General features: G+C 45.2%; 1 protein-coding gene across 8 annotated transcripts in view; it reads left to right on the forward strand.

Annotated features, from left to right (window-relative positions):
• Positions 1-18427, forward strand: part of LOC131265820 (CUGBP Elav-like family member 4) — a 337737-nt gene that overhangs the window by 20324 nt on the left and 298986 nt on the right. For all 8 annotated transcript variants that reach the window (XM_058268143.1, XM_058268142.1, XM_058268145.1 and 5 more), the window contains exon 2: positions 15041-15123. In XM_058268143.1, the coding sequence (XP_058124126.1) occupies positions 15041-15123 (83 nt within the window). The remainder of the gene's footprint in view (positions 1-15040; positions 15124-18427) is intronic.

The raw sequence follows: 18427 nt of genomic DNA on the forward strand, positions 1-18427 counted from the left end.
AGTTCCTTCCTTCGAGGTTAAACTTCCGCGCGTTGATGCAGGTTAAGTTTGCTGCACTAGTTCCAACTGAAGGTAGTTCAGCGAAACAGATTAGGTTGGGGCCACAATAAAGCAGCAACTGAGAACTTACTGTTTGTGAGTACATTTTTTCCCGTCGAACACCCGACGACAACTCGCTCCCCTGCGCTCCACTCGAAGAACGCCCCGGAGGGTTGCAAAAGCTCGTACTGCCGGGAACCACCGGAGGACTTCAGGAGCAGTGGCGCATTCGGTTGCGTGAGATCCCCGTTCAAGTTCACCCGACATCCTGTGAAATCAAATCTAAATTAGTTTCCCCAGGAAAAGGGAGGTTGAGCTTCAATTTATGGCGACAACTTATGTTCCCGGTACATGTAAGCACGCTTGTTAACACGGCGAACCTCGGCACTGGGACTGGGTAGCTCACGGAGGGAGGATTGAATTGATTAATAATTGTGCTCCACTGAATAAGCACGCTGGGTTCTAAATTAAAATAAATTAGACTAGCCTCCAGGCAGGAGCGAGAATGTGGCGGAATAGTTTATAGCCACGCGCATAACGCCTCGACGCCAATCCTACTTCATCTTCTTCCGCGCACAAAGACACAACAGCACCATTGTGGTGCGAGATGGAGAGCCATACCCTGATCACTTACCGGCCAAAGCAGGATGCAAAAGCGCAGATAACGTTATCAGAACAACGGCGTACATTTTCACTCCGTTCAGCGCGCGTTCTGGCTCACTCGCGTCAAGTTCTAGCGATGGACTGCGGGATGGTTGATAGCACCAACCCCGAATAGACCACCCCTTCATGTTATTACCTTGTGTCAGTACCTATGTTACACTTACACTGCAGCTTCCTACCGCACTGCCCACACTCACACGGACGGACCGTTACAGGTGCATTTGTTGTTAAATCAGCTGGCGGACGCAATCGCTGGTCAGTGCGCGATTCGCGAGCACGGACGGATGGTGTTGAATCACTGTTTTGTTTTGTGGACAGAGTCATCACAACGCATCCAACACAGTTGGTTCGTGTTCTAAGCAAATAGTCATCACTTTTACAGCCCATCCATGTTTTTGTTCGCTTGCACAGGTTACTCTTTATGGGCAAACATCAACATCAACAGAAGTACGCCGTAGACGCGTTTTGCAAATGAGGTCAGTTGTGAAATTTAAGCGGTCTTTACATCCACCTGCTGTCGTGAAGACATTAACATTTTTCTCCTAAAGTAAATAACAATTGTTCCTGGGTTCTTGAACCCGATTCCGTAGGTCGTAACTGACTGCTCTCAAACTGTTCAGCGTGTGACGCTAGAGAACTGATACTTGGACTTCCTTTTTGTTACTAACTAGTCATTTTAGACATCGGTAAACTTGACCTCTTTTCTTTGTTATAATACCAATTGGCAGATGGAGTTTTTGTTAAGAAAAACAGAGCATGTTTTAGTATTTAAATATGTTCACTAATATTTTACCTAATGATTCTATATCTAAATACGACAATTCAGAATGAATTGTAAACTTCTTGTGAATAATTAATATTATCGTACTTTTAGATCTTGAAGCTACGAATATTTGATAAAATAACAACTATGTAACTGATATAATATAGCATGTTATATCAGTTTCACTGGTGCAATGTTGTGTGTGTAAATCTAGATCATTTTGAGTCAACTGTTAATTACAAACCTGTTTAACAAAATCCAAGTCATTGTAATTATTTTAAAACACATAAGCACTTTCAACGAAATCAACTTTAACATCAGAATACATAGGCTAAATTATGTTTTAAAATTAATCTCCCTCAATATCAAGCTAATATTTCATTATGCTCACAACTGAAGAGGAGGATAGAAGTTCTTCTAGAATCAACACGTCGATAGGTTGCCACATATCTGACCGTGTTTTGTTTAGGTTTGGCAAACAAAAGATTGATTAAAAACACACGGGTAGATTTCCAACCTTGATTGGTTGTCCGCTGTTCGATGTTTAAAGGTATTCCAATCAAACCCAAAACAAAAGTCAAATCAACACCAGACACTTTCCTATTGCATTCCGCTGGCAATGGAGAACAGTGCGCTTCATCTCATCAATCGCATTTTTCCATTTTTTTTGTCCTCGCCCATGTCAGTCGTACGAACCGAGCAAGTAACTTTTATTGCCGAATTTTCAACGTTCGCTCCCGTCCGTCGACGAATCTTTCGCCCTCCCTTCGGTTCTACTCCTATTTACACAGCGTCCGAAACAACCGGCCGGCTCAGGCTCGTGGAAAACGAATTCCGCTGTTCACCAACGGTTCAATATCATTTCGCGACCTCATCGGAGCCTCGAACCGCCACCACTCCCGTCCGGTGGCTACCTCCAGCAAGGCGCAGTTGATCGACCTCCTTGTGCGAGTGCCGGTTTTTAGTTCGGTCCTCGGTGGCACCAATACCACTGTAACGGCACAACACGGGGATTGATTTCCCATTTTTCCCAAGTCCACGTCTGCTCCCTGTGTGTGTCTGTGTGTTGGTGTGGACCGGCAGCTGCGGCATGTGTACGATTTTCCCAGGCTGGGTCTGGGCACGAGGAAAGCGTGAACGGTCCGACTGCCGAACTGACCATTGAAACTTCCCTCCGCTGGTCGTTGGTTGGCAGCCTTCGGGGTAGTCGGGGGGAAAAACAGCCGCTCGCGCGAAGTACCACCCGGCGTACGAAGGCATGAAGTAATATTTGAAATTGATATTAACAAGAACGGAGAAGCGGGCCCGCGACCCGGTGGGGTGGAAAAATGTGCGGCATATAACTTTTTAATACTTTTCGTTCGTGTTCTTCTCGTGGCTGGCGTCGTCCGCGCTTTTCCGCCACCCCACCCTGGTGGCCTTCGCCGCGGAACGGCTACCGAATATTGGTCCATATTTTGAAATACTGCCGTGTTTTATGGGCTCGTAAAATTATTTTAGAATTTTCACTTGCCGTGTGCGCAACGGCGGTAGAAAAGTTCGTTGATTTCCTCCCGGGCAGACCCGCCAAAGACGGCGGGGTGGTCGGAAGAGGAGAGGAGCGGGGCACGGTTGGGCGAAGGAATATCGTTTTCGGAATTTCGGTACTTTGTTGACATAAAGCATACGAAAATGGGAAGAATGAGGCTAAAGATCTTCGGTCGGTTCGTGGCCCCCGCCCGAGCGCACATTACACCGGGAAAAGCGGCAAGTTTTCCCGTTTTGCCGAAACAACAAACATTCTGTTCTGGTAAACGTGGCACCAGGAGCGGCGGGAGTGGGTGTGTATTCTCTGCCCGAGCGCTCCATTTATCCTGCAGCGAGGCGACGGAAGGGGGGCAACGTTGTGATATTTACAGAAAAGGAAGGAAGGAAAAGTTCTTACAATAGTTTTGGATGTGCTGCTTCGCAGATAAAGTATGCTCTTTGTGTTTCGTACGCTGTTCTTCGTATTATGATTTAATAATACATTGTATAAATGTTGATCCTTAAAAGAATCCTGGTATTTTGTTCAAACAAAACAATTTGAGGAATGTTAATACCTTACAAAAATATTAAAGTTGTGAGAAAATACAAAAAGGTTGTGATGTTAAATGTCTTTATGGTATTCCACGTCCTTATCCCTAATTTTCCAAAACTTACACACCCTTCTCAATAGATAACGCCACCGCTACGAATGAACTTCTTGGAAACACCTTCATATCCTTCGGAAAGGGCAGCACATACGAGAACAATATTGCGACCTGCCGTCGATGCAGCATGGGGGACATAAATTTTACATTCTTTTGTTTCGCATTTAGGCAGATCCACCGATAAGAACATTTACATCACCACTATGCTTAAGCTTGCTTTATGTTCGGTTGATGGGAAGATGTGTCGTTGGTTTCCTTTCTTTTTTGGCTGCCCTTGGCCCTCTGGCACGTGTTTTCCCGTCTTGCATCGTTTTTGCGCCCGCGCACACGTGTGTGTGTGTGTGTGTGCTGCCCGAGAAGGAAAGGCAGGTTTTACGGCCTTTCCACCTTCGGAGGCGACGACCCTCGAAGGGAAGCGAAAGGCCGCTTGGTTTGGGAGGACACGCAGGGCAAGTCTTAGGCCGGAGGCTTTCGAAGACTTCCAGCGGCTCGTGTTGAGCCGCTAAGTCGCGCCGAGTCGTTCGAGTGGAGGAAAACTCGCGGTAATCGAAACTTTGCGACCGCTTCCTTGACTGACAGACAGAGGGCGCCCGGGAGGGCACTGGGAGGGCAGAGGGTGAATGACAACGTGCCCGGGTGTAAAGGAAACCCATCAAACCACCGTTTCCCTTCGAACATGTGTACACATACGCGCGGGGGCACACACCCCTACACACACACACACACATACACGCGTGCGATTGCAAGCCATCGACCGCGAATGTGCATGGGACCGCACACGGAGCAGCCCGGGCGAAAGCCAAAGTAAATATCTGATTGGTATTCATAAAATGTTTATGCATGATAAAAGTATTTGCGGAGTAAATAATCTCCCCACGAGAATGGGGCCAGCGTACATGTGTGCGCACACACCACGAGGTCGAGGACGAAGGAGGGACGTGAAGGAGCAAGGCTGGCAGTAAGTATGTCGTCTTCGATCAGTTCGGCGGATCTTGCTCGAGAGGATTCGGGAAAAAAGCGGCGCCGTGTGCGATGCAACGATGGAGACGCCATATCCATCTGCTCAGGTTCGCCTCGAATCTACCACATACTTTGCGAACTTCGATGTATAGATTGTCAATTCCGGCCGTCGTTCAAGGGCGGAAAAGGTGGAGAGCAGATTGAATGTGCGACATCAACGTCGATCTACTTCCACGTGTCACTTCAGCCGGGACCGGGGAGCGGAGGCTCGACTGCCAAGTGCTTACATTAGGCATCACAAGCTATCCTGCGCAAAGGATGGAAACGGCGACGGGGTGGAGGGGGGGGGGGGGGTGAGGAGGTAAATCCGGCGAGAAAACGGTGCCGGTGAAGTGTTGTTTAGAGACGAGCGAAAGATGAACCCCTCTAGCGGTTTGTGGCAGTCGGGAAAGTAGGGTACCTATTTCTGGTGTAATAAAATCATCATCATCGTCGCCCAGGATGCCAGGGTAGGGTGGTTCCGGTTGCCCACCCCCCTCTCATACTTACAGTCCCACCGACAACGAGGACGTTCCGTGACCTGATTTGGATGCAGTGCAATATTTTCACTTTATATTGAATAAACTTTCCGACGGGAATTTTCACTCAACTTGATGGCCGCGTAACGAGTACGAGAATGGGTTTGCGAATGAATATCGTCGGCGTGGTGCATGCGAAGCACTTTGATGGGACCCGAGTCGCCTTTCCTGTTGACTCAACGGTTTCCCAACCCGGGGAGCGCGCCCCTCGCTCGTCACGGGTTCACGGGTGCGGGAGATTTTTCGGTGGACAACACCGTTCAACGTCAGTCAATCATCTCGGGCGGGAAAATGTTGTGCAGGATCGTGCCAATGAAAACCATCATTGGAGAGGCGGGACAGGGGGGGGGGACCTGCGCCACGGCAGGGGGCAAACGTAATGGCAACTGGCAATGAAACGGTTCTGACAGTTGAATCATCCCTTCAGCAAGTGGGTGGGTGGGCCATGCCGTAGGAAGGCTGATGACATCGGACAAGCGTGAAAATGGGGTTGAAAACGGTGGAAAAAAAGTAAACTTTTATTACATTCAAATGATAGTTTTTGAGAATAAAGAACTTTTGGGGTCGTTTCCATACGACAGCCAGATGTTTCATCTTGAATAATTTGTTTTTAGACATTGTTTATCTACGGAAAAGACAAACATGGCATTCACGTGACGCAAAAGCTACCAAATCGTGTTATTAAATTATTTGGCCTGATTTTAAAGGACTCTATTTTCTTGTTCATCATCATGCATTCATGCAGTCAGCCGGAGGTACAGTTTTTGGGCAATATTATCAATATAAAATTACTCTGCACCTCATATCATCATTGCTGGAAAAGTAATGGCAGCTTAAAATTAAATGCTTCAATGACACCACTTTTAATGCCATTGAAATCATATTCTACTAGTAAAAAAGTAAAAGTTGTTCAAATAAGCGAATACTTTTTTTTATCTTCTCTTTTTCTCTCGGGTTATAATCGCGCTACGGCTGTGCTTGGCTCTCTTTTACGTTACACTTGCGGATAGTTAGTTATTTTGGATAGCAAACATTTAAAGAAATATTAAAGACGTGTGTTCAACCAAACTGAAAAAGTCTTTGAATTGACTTATTAAATTTGACCCGTTTCAAAGTAACAAAAACTGAAATTTAAATAATTTGTTTTCCTTATTTGCCTGCAATCTACGGGCAACAATATTTAAAGTTATCTGCTTTTTGCTGTTTCGCTTTTTTGAAGGTATGTTAGTTAAAAATAATATAAAAAAGAATTTCTTTGTTACTTGTATGGTGTCCGACTTTGAATGCCTGTTTCAAAATAAAGACTTTTTACAGACTTTTCTCATAATTTGTCCGACTTTGATTTCCTACCATTTCAGGTAATATCTAGCTAAACCCACTCGAATCAATTTATTCTTTTCATACATTTCAATTAAGTTTTTCCTAACGTTGTTAAATTTGTTGGTTGTGTTGGTTGTGTCATTGTAAGCATATCCAATTAACCGTTTTTAATAGTAAGTTGTAATTTGTTAAAATTAAACATCTGACTTACTTAGCCACGGTATATTAAACCTATTTCAAGGAGAAATAAAAAGTATTTTCCATGTATTTAGCAAGTTGCCCTGGCTAATAAAACGACTTCTTTTGATCCAAATAGAAACTCTTTGATTCGTGCTCACCTTTCGGTCCGTATATCGGTACCACCAAAACCAATAGCAACATCACAGGAATCCTAATTAATGAGCCACGCTCAACCACAAAACCTGCAAAAGTTCTTCGGAAATAATTCGCAAAACACGGCCCATTCATTCATTCCGCAAGCCCATTAGCGCAGGTGGAGCCGCCGCATTCCGTGATCGGAACGCCAAACAAAAGCTAAAACCACAAACGAATGCCTTGCGGCATGCGCCAGCAGTCGGAGAAATGTTTTCCCGTTCAGTTCGTTCATTACACACATCCTTCCCCTAGCCCCGGTTTGCGCCAGCGGGGTTGGCGGAAATGCGACGCCGGGCGAGCAGGAAAGGAATCTATTCGAGTGTTTTCTCCCAGAAATATCTTCGATCTGTATCGATATTTCCACGGAGGCTACCGAAGACGACGACGACGATGGCAGTTGGGGCCGGATGGGATGGCATCGGGGCCGTCGAGAAGTCAGCGGACGGGAAAAACCAAAATGGGAAAGCGAGCCCAGCGCTAGGAAAAAACAAAGCCGAAGAAACATATTACAACCAGACCCTTAATGGCTGCGAAGCGATGATGTTGAGCCTAGGCGAACAAAGCCCGTAGACCGGCGTTTGCGTTTGTTGATGGGGTGTTTTTTGCTTTCCTCCGGCCTCCTCCTTTTTCCCTGGTTTCCCTGTGGATGGGGAATCCCGGGTCCCGTGCCCCCTGACGTTGCGTGCGCCCATCGATTTCCGGGCAATCCGGGACAGCGGCAGTTCCCATAATCGGTAAAAAGTGCGTCGTTCGAATGGTTGATGGAGTCATTTGTCTGGCATTATGCCTTATGGTCAGCCATTGTTTATGTCCACCGGTTTCCGCTGGATTTTCGCCCCCTGGGGATGGGGGACGAGGGCTCTACGGAGCGATGGAAAAAAGAACAAAAGCGAAGACTCACAAACCAGGGCCGAGGACACTTACTCGCACCCATCCGTGAAGCCTAGAGTGTCCGGCTTTTTTTATTCTTTCAATCCCTCCAATCACAAACCTTTCCGACTGCAAGGAAGTGTGTGTTGCCTTGTTTTTCTCTTGTTTTTGTTATATTTTCCATTCCCGTTGCTGTGGTTGTGTGTGTCCCTTTTCGCCTTTGAGCAATCTTGCGTGTCCAATTGTCCAAAGCATGCAAAGCACCATCAACACCACCACCACAAAGGCACCCTGTTTACGGCTGTTGTCGTCTATTGTTTTCCCGGATTCACCTCCCGGGAAAAGACGCCAAGATTGGAATCAACGCCGCACGAGTTCGCCCAGGGTTTGATTTATTGCCGTACGGTTTAGGCTAAATTAAAGATTATTTATAACCTGTAGGAACCATTCAGCGTAAACTATAAATCAACGAATTGGAAATTAAGGTTCAACCCACCGTCCGGCCACTGCCCATTGGCCATTTAAGGGGCGATTACGGCCTGCGTGCCCATCGACCTGCGTTTCCGAGCGAAAACCCCGCTCCCAATCCGAAAGGGTTTCACAGGTTTTCGGATCGACCAAATCGTGCCTGCTTACCGATCAGCTGGGTTGGCCTCTGGACAGTCTGTGGAGAGCAGGGGGGCGGGTGGTTGGAAAAGGGTAAAAAATAACTGCAATCGTTCGTTAGGGCGGGAAAAAAAGGGTAGGGTCGATTATCGAGATTTAAGGAAGTATTCATAAAATTGGATAAATTTCGTCTATAAATCAAATGAAAGCCCTACGCTTCTACCTTGTCTCATAACTAGCATCGGCGCGCAGTGAAGGGACTTTTCCCCGGTTGTCGCTGTTTTCCGAAGCGCAATATTTCGGCCTTTCGGCACCGGTGAAAGATCATTCACCGGTGGAATGGAAAAAAACCCGGCTCGAGTACGTTGTTTCGGCGGGAGGGGCGGATGGTTTTTTGAACGATGTTAAACGCAGACATAAATTTGCAAATAGACTTCAGCTTCGCGTGCACTCGGATGCTTGACTTGGAAAATTGTTTCTTATCTTTCAATTAGGTTGATTTTTTTATTCTTCTGCTTTCTCGTCCGCCGCTTGAGTGGATGGGAAATATGGACGGCCACTGTGTGGTTCGGTTCGAGTTGCCGTTTGTACAGTTCGCTCCGTGCAATCGAAAGAGTAAGAAACTTTCTGTTGGCCGTGTTGGTTTTTCCTTTGTATTTTTATCCACGCTCGGGCAATCGAGGCTCATCCGGGCAGGTACACTACAAAAACAATGGAAACGCCGGGCGAAACGCTAACCTGTGGCTAACTGGTGCCGTCACATTGGGCAGAGGGATAGGAGGGAAATAACACAGAAATACTTCACGAAAGGAAAACATCATCATAACCGGTAAATAGTATCTGAAAATTTGAAACAAAAGCACGCCAGCTGGAACGGTTGGATAACGAGGATAAACCGGTAGGAGGTATAGTAAAAAAAAGAGTAAGCACACCATAGGGATGGATACACACACACACACACACACACACACACACACACACACACACACACACACACACACACACACAAAGAAGAAAAAAACACCAGGACTTTCCGTACCAAAAGGCGTAGAGCATAAAACAACAAAAGAAATGTAGGCACGGTTTAGTGCAAGACCACTACTCCGCTTGCGCTTCTGGGCGGTTGAAAAGTGCGCGAAAGCCAGAACGCTTCGTCAATATTTGAGCTCGGCCAAATGTTGGCCTTTCATAACGAACATCCAGGCAAGTAAGTAGCCGGTACTGCCATTTTCCACCCCGAACGGGAGGAAGGAAAAAAAAAACACTTCTTTTGTCTTCTGTATAATGTGACGGTTTGTTTCTTCCATTTTGGGGAGTTCCGACCCGAGTGGCAATTCCAGGCGTCCAATTCGTTTCCCTTTAGCATCGGCCTGTGGAGGCGAATAATTTAGTTGTCTAGCCTAAGAATTTCTTGTATTGTGTTTATGTGACCTGCTCGTGTGGATGTGTGCATGTGAGTGTCCGGTTGGTTTGGTCCGACGCGGGAAAAGGTATTTTTTCCGGTCAGGAATAATCCTTTTTTTGAAAAATGTCGTCTAGCCAAAAATATTGTTTCAACGAAAGTTCTCACTTAATATACGAAATATTGTCGAATCACTGAAAAGAGATATGCTCTATTATTTTGTTAATGTTTCAAAAACGAATTCGAACAACAAATTGCTTGCATAAAGTAATTTATTTTTGTTTTAAAATCTTTGATCAACCTCTTCTAGAGCGTATTGTAATTAATTAATTTTGAGTATCGTACGTACCTTATTGGATTAACTGCTTATGACTGGGATGTGGAAATCATGTGTCTTGGAAGAACTGTATTTGAATGATAATAAAAATACATTTTCGACGAAACAATGTACCTATCTTCTTAAATGGCGTAACAACCATTAAGTGGTCTTGGCCTGATGAAACTCCATCCGAAAACAATGAATATACCAATATGCTGATATCTCATACAATTGGTTAACTGCCTCGGATATAAAATGTTTGCTGATACGTTGCCAAATTTGTTCCAACAATAGCACCCTAAAAAAAAAAAATAATAAACGGACTAACAAAGCAGGTTCTTATGCAAACTGCGATTAGTCATCACATCCTGCAGTGCTTCCTTCCTCTTGTCGGTCCTTTCTACGTCGCAGACAGTATTATTAAACCCAGTGTTCTATTCCAACAAACACTTACCAACCACGCTCGGTTGGCAGACAAGTGCAGCGCAAACGGAAGCAAAATCTACACCATTGTCCATGAGCTATTTACTCTCAGCTGAATAGAATGTGGAGGTCGTAGAATAAATGGGTGTGTGTGCCTTTCGATGAGGTCGTGGTAACTCGGTACACTTGACTTTTCATCCCAAAATTCACGTTTACTGTTCATATTGTTCATGCACGAGCGTTGCACATGGAACAAATGCACTCCTACCTTGTTCGAAGGACATGCATGTTTGATATTGCTTGGAAATGAGTTAATGCAGAGAATTGTACCGTACACCAACCACAAATATATTTAACGAGATTTTTAACCAACTATGGCTTAACCATAGCCCTTCGTTTCAGTATGTATTTGTTCAGTGGAATGAACAGCATCAATATAATAATGTAATTCAGTGTTTGTTGGGTTGTACATGTTCCCTATAGTGAATGCCATGTTTAGTTCTCCTAATTATTTTTAGAAAGATTATTTGGTCTATAACCTTCCTCATTCTAGGAATATGTAATACGTCCAAATACACATGCCTTTAAATACTGCTTGTTTGCCGTTTTTCTCGAGCAACAAAAACCAGGAAGTATATTTGGTTTTGTTGTTGAGCAAACAACAGCCTATTCAGTGCTGTATTGCAAGCTGTAACAAAAGACCTTTAATCGTTCGCCCTCGAAACGGTACCGTTTAGCTCAGGTAATCGTTGTTGATTGCCTTTCTTTCTCTTGAGCAGCCGTCACCGGCATTTTGATGAGGTGTTTCTGGGATTCCTTTTTTTTTCGTTCAACCATCCCGCTTTCTAGCACACTGTTCGTTTCTCGAGCAGCCCGTCATACATGTCATCTTGGTTGGACGGTGCTCCGGGGCTCCGATTACTCCGAATCCATCATGGCCTCCGCCGGCTCGGGCAATATCATTTTTGAACCATCCGAACCAAATACAAGAAGCACTTCCGTCAACGGTACCGAGGCTTCCGACCCCGGGAGACGCTTCGGGCTCAGGCAATGGGCCGGCAGAAATCCAATGACTGATAAACTACAGCCATCACCATCGCGCCTTTGCCGTCTCTTCCGGCGCAAGTCTGATGACTGACGGAGCGCCCCACGATGGTTCAACCGTCGGGCTTGCGTTGGGGACAGTGGGTTGGTTGAAGGGCGTGAGGAAGCGAGGGAAAAAATGTCAGCACAGCGAAGAGACTATCCACAGGCCCCCAGGACCCGGACCAGCCATTGTCCACAGGAAATGAATCCGAGCCCGAGCACCCGTCCAGGCGGATGGATTGTATAATTATGGGACTTTAATCCCGGCTGCCACACTGTCCGACTACGCTGCTGACTGGCTTCAAAGTTGAAACGAAAAGCTGGGTCTATTTTTAAATTATGCTTCATGTCATTTCAGTTCTTCCCGCCATCCCGCCAGGCCCGCGTTTCCGGGGCCTCGCCGGGACGCCCTTCGTCTTATCTTCCACATGCACCAGCGCACTGTCCTTGGGAGCTCCGGACGTTTTTTCTTCTTTCATTTCCCATCCATCCTTTCGCAGTACAATGTTTCATCTTCTCGTGATGTTTTTTTTTCAGACGAAGTCACCATTTCCCTTTTTCATTCCCATACCCAGCGCTTTTCCTAAGCCGGGCCATCGGTGCGCTCGTGAAAGGGTCCTCCGGGTTTTCGGTGAGCCGTTGCAAAGCCAGCAAAGAGATATATCACCGGTTGCCTTTGAGCGCACCGACTTCCGTTGATCTAGTCATAATTTATCAAAAAAGGGTAATTTATAAAAGGGCGCGAATTTTGAGAGGAAGCAATACCGCTTGCCCGAAAATTCTTCCATCGGTGGAAAGCGACTGGTAGCAGTTCTTTAGAATTTTCTGTCGAAAATGTGATTAGTTAGAGTGTGTGTGGTATTTAGCACAAACACTCTGGCAGTGCGTTTTTTGTGCCGAGAAAAGCTTCTGGGAAGCTGAATAATGCCCGTAACTTTCCGATGTTATTAATGTACGAGCCGAATTTACGTTTCATTTCGACCTGCCAAGAACCGGTGATGAGCGGCTTACACGTATAAAACCCGTCTCCCGGTGTAACTTTGCTACAGTTGTTCGCAGGAAAAACGCTACAGAGCAAACATGTTTGATGAAAGCACCGGTTTTTCCACGCGCAATGTCACTCCGGTTTCGTGTACCACTTTGACGGCCAAAATCTCCCTCATTCACAATTGTGCTAATTTGATGTCTAATTAGCAACGAAAGTTTTGTTTATTTAATCTGACAGCAATTGGACCGAACTGAAAGGGACCGTTCGCCCCCGGGAAAAAAAGGGCGACCCGGAGGAAAAAGGCACAGCTTTCATTCGTTTTTCCCTTTCTCCAATCCGGTGGAAGTTAGATAACTTTGATATCTCTCTGGACCCTTTCCAAAAGCACTTGAGCGCACTAGCGCTAAGGAACTGCGGGCCAACAACGGTGGACCGGATGGGTGTGTGCCATTTGGGGGCGCAACCGGGCACGGGACGGCAGGGGGGGGGGGTTTGGAGACAAGAGCAAAAACAAAACAAAAATGGGAAAAGGAACGCACCGAACTGCACGTAAATTGTGCCGGAGAATTATGCCATTAGGGTGATGTTTCGCTGACAGCGCCTTAGGAGGCGATTTTTCACTTTGCCCGAGTGTTAACGCGGAAAAGCGCCATTTTCTTGAAGGGTCGCCTATGTTGCTTCCGCGGGCGAAAGTTTAGCAAACCGCCCCGCCGGGCGTTTTCGGTCGTTGGACGGTGGGTGAAAAAGCAAGCGACTTGAATTTATTATTTCGGTTGAATTTATGGCCTTCTTTTTGCTCTAATTGCTGTGTTTTATGCTTGCCTTTTTCGGTGGAATGTGATGCTGCCGGTTCCGCGCCGGGGGTGTCGGTGTCGGGGAAACAGGACTTCCACCGCTGGAGGGCAAACAGGGGTGAACCAAAGAGTTAGTGGTGGTCGTCGTCGTCCCACCGAGACCTGACCGAGAGAAGAACCCCCTAAAACCTGCCGGTCGACGATTAAAGGGCGCAAAGTACGGCGAAAGGACGAGAAAAAGAAAGGATTGTGTTCCTAATGTTTCCCATCCTGCCCCCCCCCGGGGGTGGGTCAGGGAGTGCCCGGGGATCCGTCGCATATAAAAAGCATACTGGTGTATTGGGCTTTTAGATTTTAAGAAATGCCCCTCCGAATAATGTTTTACGAGCGAAAAGGGACGTCCGACGTTTAACTGGACGGTTGGGTGCTAAGGATGGCTTTTATTATCCCGCGGGACACCATTAGTATTTATTCTGCATCGTTTTGACTCATTTCGAAGGACGGGAAGGCTAAGGCAGGAATTAATGTGTATAGCCGCATCATACTCCTTTTTTGCTTTTGGTTCAAAACCTGTTACATTTTCTTGTGCTCAACATGTCTCTGATTCATTGAAGCAGATATTCTCAATCAGTCAGGTAAATAAAGGTTGACCATATTATGTGTTCAAAATACATGAAGCTGTAACGAATATGTGCCTCTTTGAAGTCAAAGAAATTTTGATGTAATAATACGCAATAGTAATGTAATGAAACGCAATAACTAAAATTTCTTTATGTTAATAAAACAGATAAGTTTACCCTTTCTCGACCAAGGGAAATTTTTTTCCCATCTACAAAACTCGTTACTGTTTGTTCAACTATTATCAAAACGATACTTTTGAAACGAAACATCCAAGAAAACATTATGTCAAAGGCGGAAAATATCTTTCCCTACGAATAAACAAAAAAGAACTATTAAAATTAATTGCCCAAAAACCAAACCATTCATGCGTTCAACAAACAACAAAAACTTAGTATTTGGCATGTTGATGAATTTATTTTTTTTTTTATAGAAATGGCTAAGATCTTTTCTTAGAATTTTTATTATGTAATTTTTAGTGAAAAGCAACTAAAAGAAATTCCGATATCATAATTATACTGGTGATTTATTTACTTTTATGGTTTATAAGGTAAAATATTTCCCATGAAATTATTTAAAAAACTACACATACTGCTAGGTTTTTCTGGTGATATTCTCTTATTTTACACCCCAAATAGCCAAAATATTGTGTTTTATTGCCAATTTTAGTCTTCAATAGCTTATGGTCCTAAAAGGGTTAAATACATACATCTCAACTGGATTCAAGAATAGTACCTAATGATAAACTGCCATTTTTATTCGAATAATGGTTTCGATCCTTTCAAGGAATAGCTACATGTGTTTGAAGGTGGGACCAACTGCAAGTACTTTATCTTTTAGATACACATCGATAGAAATAGTCAAACATTATTTAAAGTTTAGTGAACATTTGAAAAAACTAACTGCTTACTATGGGTCATAAGATGATGATTGAGAACTGCTGCATTTAAGGCTTCACCATCTCAGTTTCCCCCGAGTGCTCGTCCTTAATTTCGACGTTTATATCTCCTGTTGAATGATGTTTTCTAATTCTTCTACGTAAACTTTCCATTTTCCCTTCCACAGGCTGCGCGTTTTTGACGTACTTCAGTCCGGAAAGCGCTGTTAACGCTCAGGGCGCGTTACATGAGAAGCAGACACTACCTGGGGTGAGTTTTATGCGCTGTTTTCTGGTTTTTGTGTGTTGTACGCTAGGTTTTCGTTCGTTTTTCGCTCGCTTTTATTTCTATTACGGCATAAATTGAGCTAGATTTTCGGTGCGCAAGGTAGCCGAAACGGAAAGCAACGGGAAAAACAGGCTCGCTAGGCGGCCGGTGCACAAGCAACACCTTCGGCGCTGAACGGAATGATATTTATATTATTTTTGTCTTTGGATTTTCGGCTCCCCGCAGCCTTGACGCCTGCCGCCACTACGATCTAGCCAGCGGCTTTGGGGCTGCAATTTTACGACCCCCAGACGCGACCGAACCAACCGAACGCCGCCGTCGGCCGAGAGGGTGTTCGAGTGGATGTTAAATTTATATGACCCGATTCTTCGGCGAAAGGATTCGCTCTGGTCGACCTCGGTAAAGCCACGGTATGCCTCAATCAGCACCCGGGGGCAGGGGTTGCGTTCGGGGGGAATTGATTTTCCTAATGGCAGCCTGTGCTCGGAGGACTTGCTTTTCCGCTACGCACCCGAAACGCACCCAGGACTCGTGTCGTCGTTCGCTTGGAATAGCTTTTCCTCCTCTTCCCGCTCTCGACGAAGGCTTTCCTGCACGGAAAACACTCTCATCGGGGTTCGAATTTTATGGCGCAGGAATGAATAAAATAAAACAACAGCTAAACCAACTCGCGTAAACCCGGTTTCGTGCGGGGCCCTCAAGAAGTGGAACAATCTTGAGCCCGAACGAGGGCGATAGTGCGTGGACGTAACTAGTAAACTTTAGCCCCAAGGAGCAACCTTTTGCGCTGCGTCCAGCAGCAAACCCTCCCCCTCGCCCCTGGTCTGGTATTCAACAAATTATCCACCAGCTGATACCCGGAGGGATCGGGGCCTCGGTGTGGGGCACCTTCGGAAGATTGGATTGGCAATTGCGTTCGGTGGAAGGCTTAATTTTGTCCTGGCACGCTTCGGTGGCCGTTCTCGAGGTGTAATTGACACCAGAATGAGCGATTTGCTGGGAATGGCACGCCAACCTTCGGCGGTGAACGGTGCCGGCCGAACCGAATGGAACCATTCTATTGAACGTTCTATGGGCAGTATTAGGGCACATTAATCAGGCTGAAACTCCGGAAAGCCTTGTGGCTGGCTTGTTTGCTACAACTACCGGACGGAAAGTGTTGTACCGTTAATTGCGCAAGGTGCTTCGTGGAGAAGTTTTCCTCTGAAAGTTGTTTACCTTTACGCTGAATGTGAAATAAAACATTAGAATAACCAATAGGTTACAGTTTTACTGTAGTGAATAAAAATACTTCAAGGTCAAGAAATAGTGTTATAAAATTTTCACAAAAAATCTTACATGGAGAAATTGAAATAGATGTAATTGTTTTACTATTTGGTTGATTTTTCAAGAAAAGAAAGCATTGTTCAATTCCAGAGCATCATAAGTAAAGCCAGCACAAGAGTACACAACAACTGCGATATTGAATCGACAATTTCAAAACTGTCGAAAACTATTTATTGTTTTATGACTATTGTATGCTATCACAGAAAAAGGTTTTTTTTATTGTTGGTTTGCATAAGGAAGAAGTTATTTTTAAATTTCATTGCCGTCTCAAGAAAAGTTTCCAAAAGAGGACCCAATAACAGTGATAAGGAATCGATATATTTAATGCTTTTCAAAATTAGTGAATGTTTTGTTATTATTGTATGCAATCACAGAAATTGGTTTTTTATTGATGGTTTGAAAGAGGTTTTATAAACTTTAATTTTCTTCGCAATTCAAATCAATAACTTGAATTGAAATCGATGTAATATAGGACGTTGGAGTTTTTTCTCTGTTTGTTTCCATTACACTCTGGTGTAACACACGTTCTTGAATGAAAGCAAACTACTGATGAAACGTTTCGCTAGTGAAGTAGCGACAAAGAATGAAATCATCGTCCATTGAAAGATAAAAGGAAACATTATGGTACACTAGAATGCATCTTTCTTTCCAGTATGGCACAATAACCGATGGCGATGTGCGTTGCATAATGGCAGGCAGCTCTTGAAACTCCATCGTACGGGCTTGAAACCAGTTGCAAATGATTTAGATGTCTTGTGGAGTGTGGTCTTGCCGGGGAAAATTTCTCTCCCGGTCGGTGAAAGCGGATGCAACCGTGGCGTGGATGCGGAAATGAATCCCGATGCGATGCGCCCTCCGCATTGCCTCGGCATCTAGTCCCGCGATCCGGCACTCGAGATGGCGGGATGTGTGTTTACAAGTGCGCTCATTTCTCTCGCCATCGGTGGGTGTACTTTTAAAAGGCACCAAGCACCGAACCGGACTGGTTCGACCGTCGGATCGATGCCGATGAGCCTTTACGCACCGGCTCGAAAGCACTTCTCGGAGCGCAAAACCATCGGCAGGCAGGACCGCTAACGATGGACCGCGTGCATGGTGATGGGCCCGGACGCACGTGGCGATGCAAAGGGCGCCAGCGGATGCCATACCGTCGGCCGGAAACTCGGCCGCATGTAATGAAACTCTCCCGATCAGGTCAATAAAGCAACGAGGAAAATGCTTTGTTGGTCGGGAAATATTTTCCGTCCTATTTTTAGCGCACCGGCCGCAGCAAGTCGATTGCTCGTTCGGCTTGGGGTTCGCGTTTATGAGTTCGTGTGCTTCTGGGTTTTGTTTATGCTCCACTTGACTGGAAAGATTATGGGAATATGATTCGATCAAGAAGGAACGCGCATTCAGGCGTGTACGCGTGTTCATCCATATAAACATGTGCGTTTGGTGTGTAGCGTGCCGTTGTTAATATTTTTACTGGTGATGATGGCATGACTTTGATGGTAAATGGGAAGTGGGAGGATGGGGGAGGTGGCCAGCATGTGGCGAAAAGCGAGAGCATGGAGCATGGGAGAGGAGGGGGGGGGGGATAGACACAGAGGTGGTGTTGTAATTGGAAATGCGTGTGGCACGAGCGATGCGGAGAAGATGTGAACGGAATTTCGATTTCCCGTTCCGAATCGATGACAGTGATGACCCGGTCAATTGTTAGCGGGTAATGCATGCTTGCATTTGTAGATTCGTGGATACATTGTAGGCACTTTGATTTAGTTCGTATTACTTTTTGAAAATATTAGGGTATTAAAAAAAGGTATTCTAAAAATCTTTATTTTGAAACGTTCGACACTTTACACACAGAGGATAATTTTTCTTGGTAATATTTTTGTAAAAACGCAAAACACTAAATTGGAGAATCCTAAAATCTTGAGGAATTGAAACATGACATGAAACACAATAAATGAAAAACTAA

The sequence above is a fragment of the Anopheles coustani genome, chromosome 2 (genome assembly GCF_943734705.1).
Source record: "Anopheles coustani chromosome 2, idAnoCousDA_361_x.2, whole genome shotgun sequence".
In the NCBI taxonomy this organism is placed as follows: Eukaryota; Metazoa; Arthropoda; class Insecta; order Diptera; family Culicidae; genus Anopheles; species Anopheles coustani.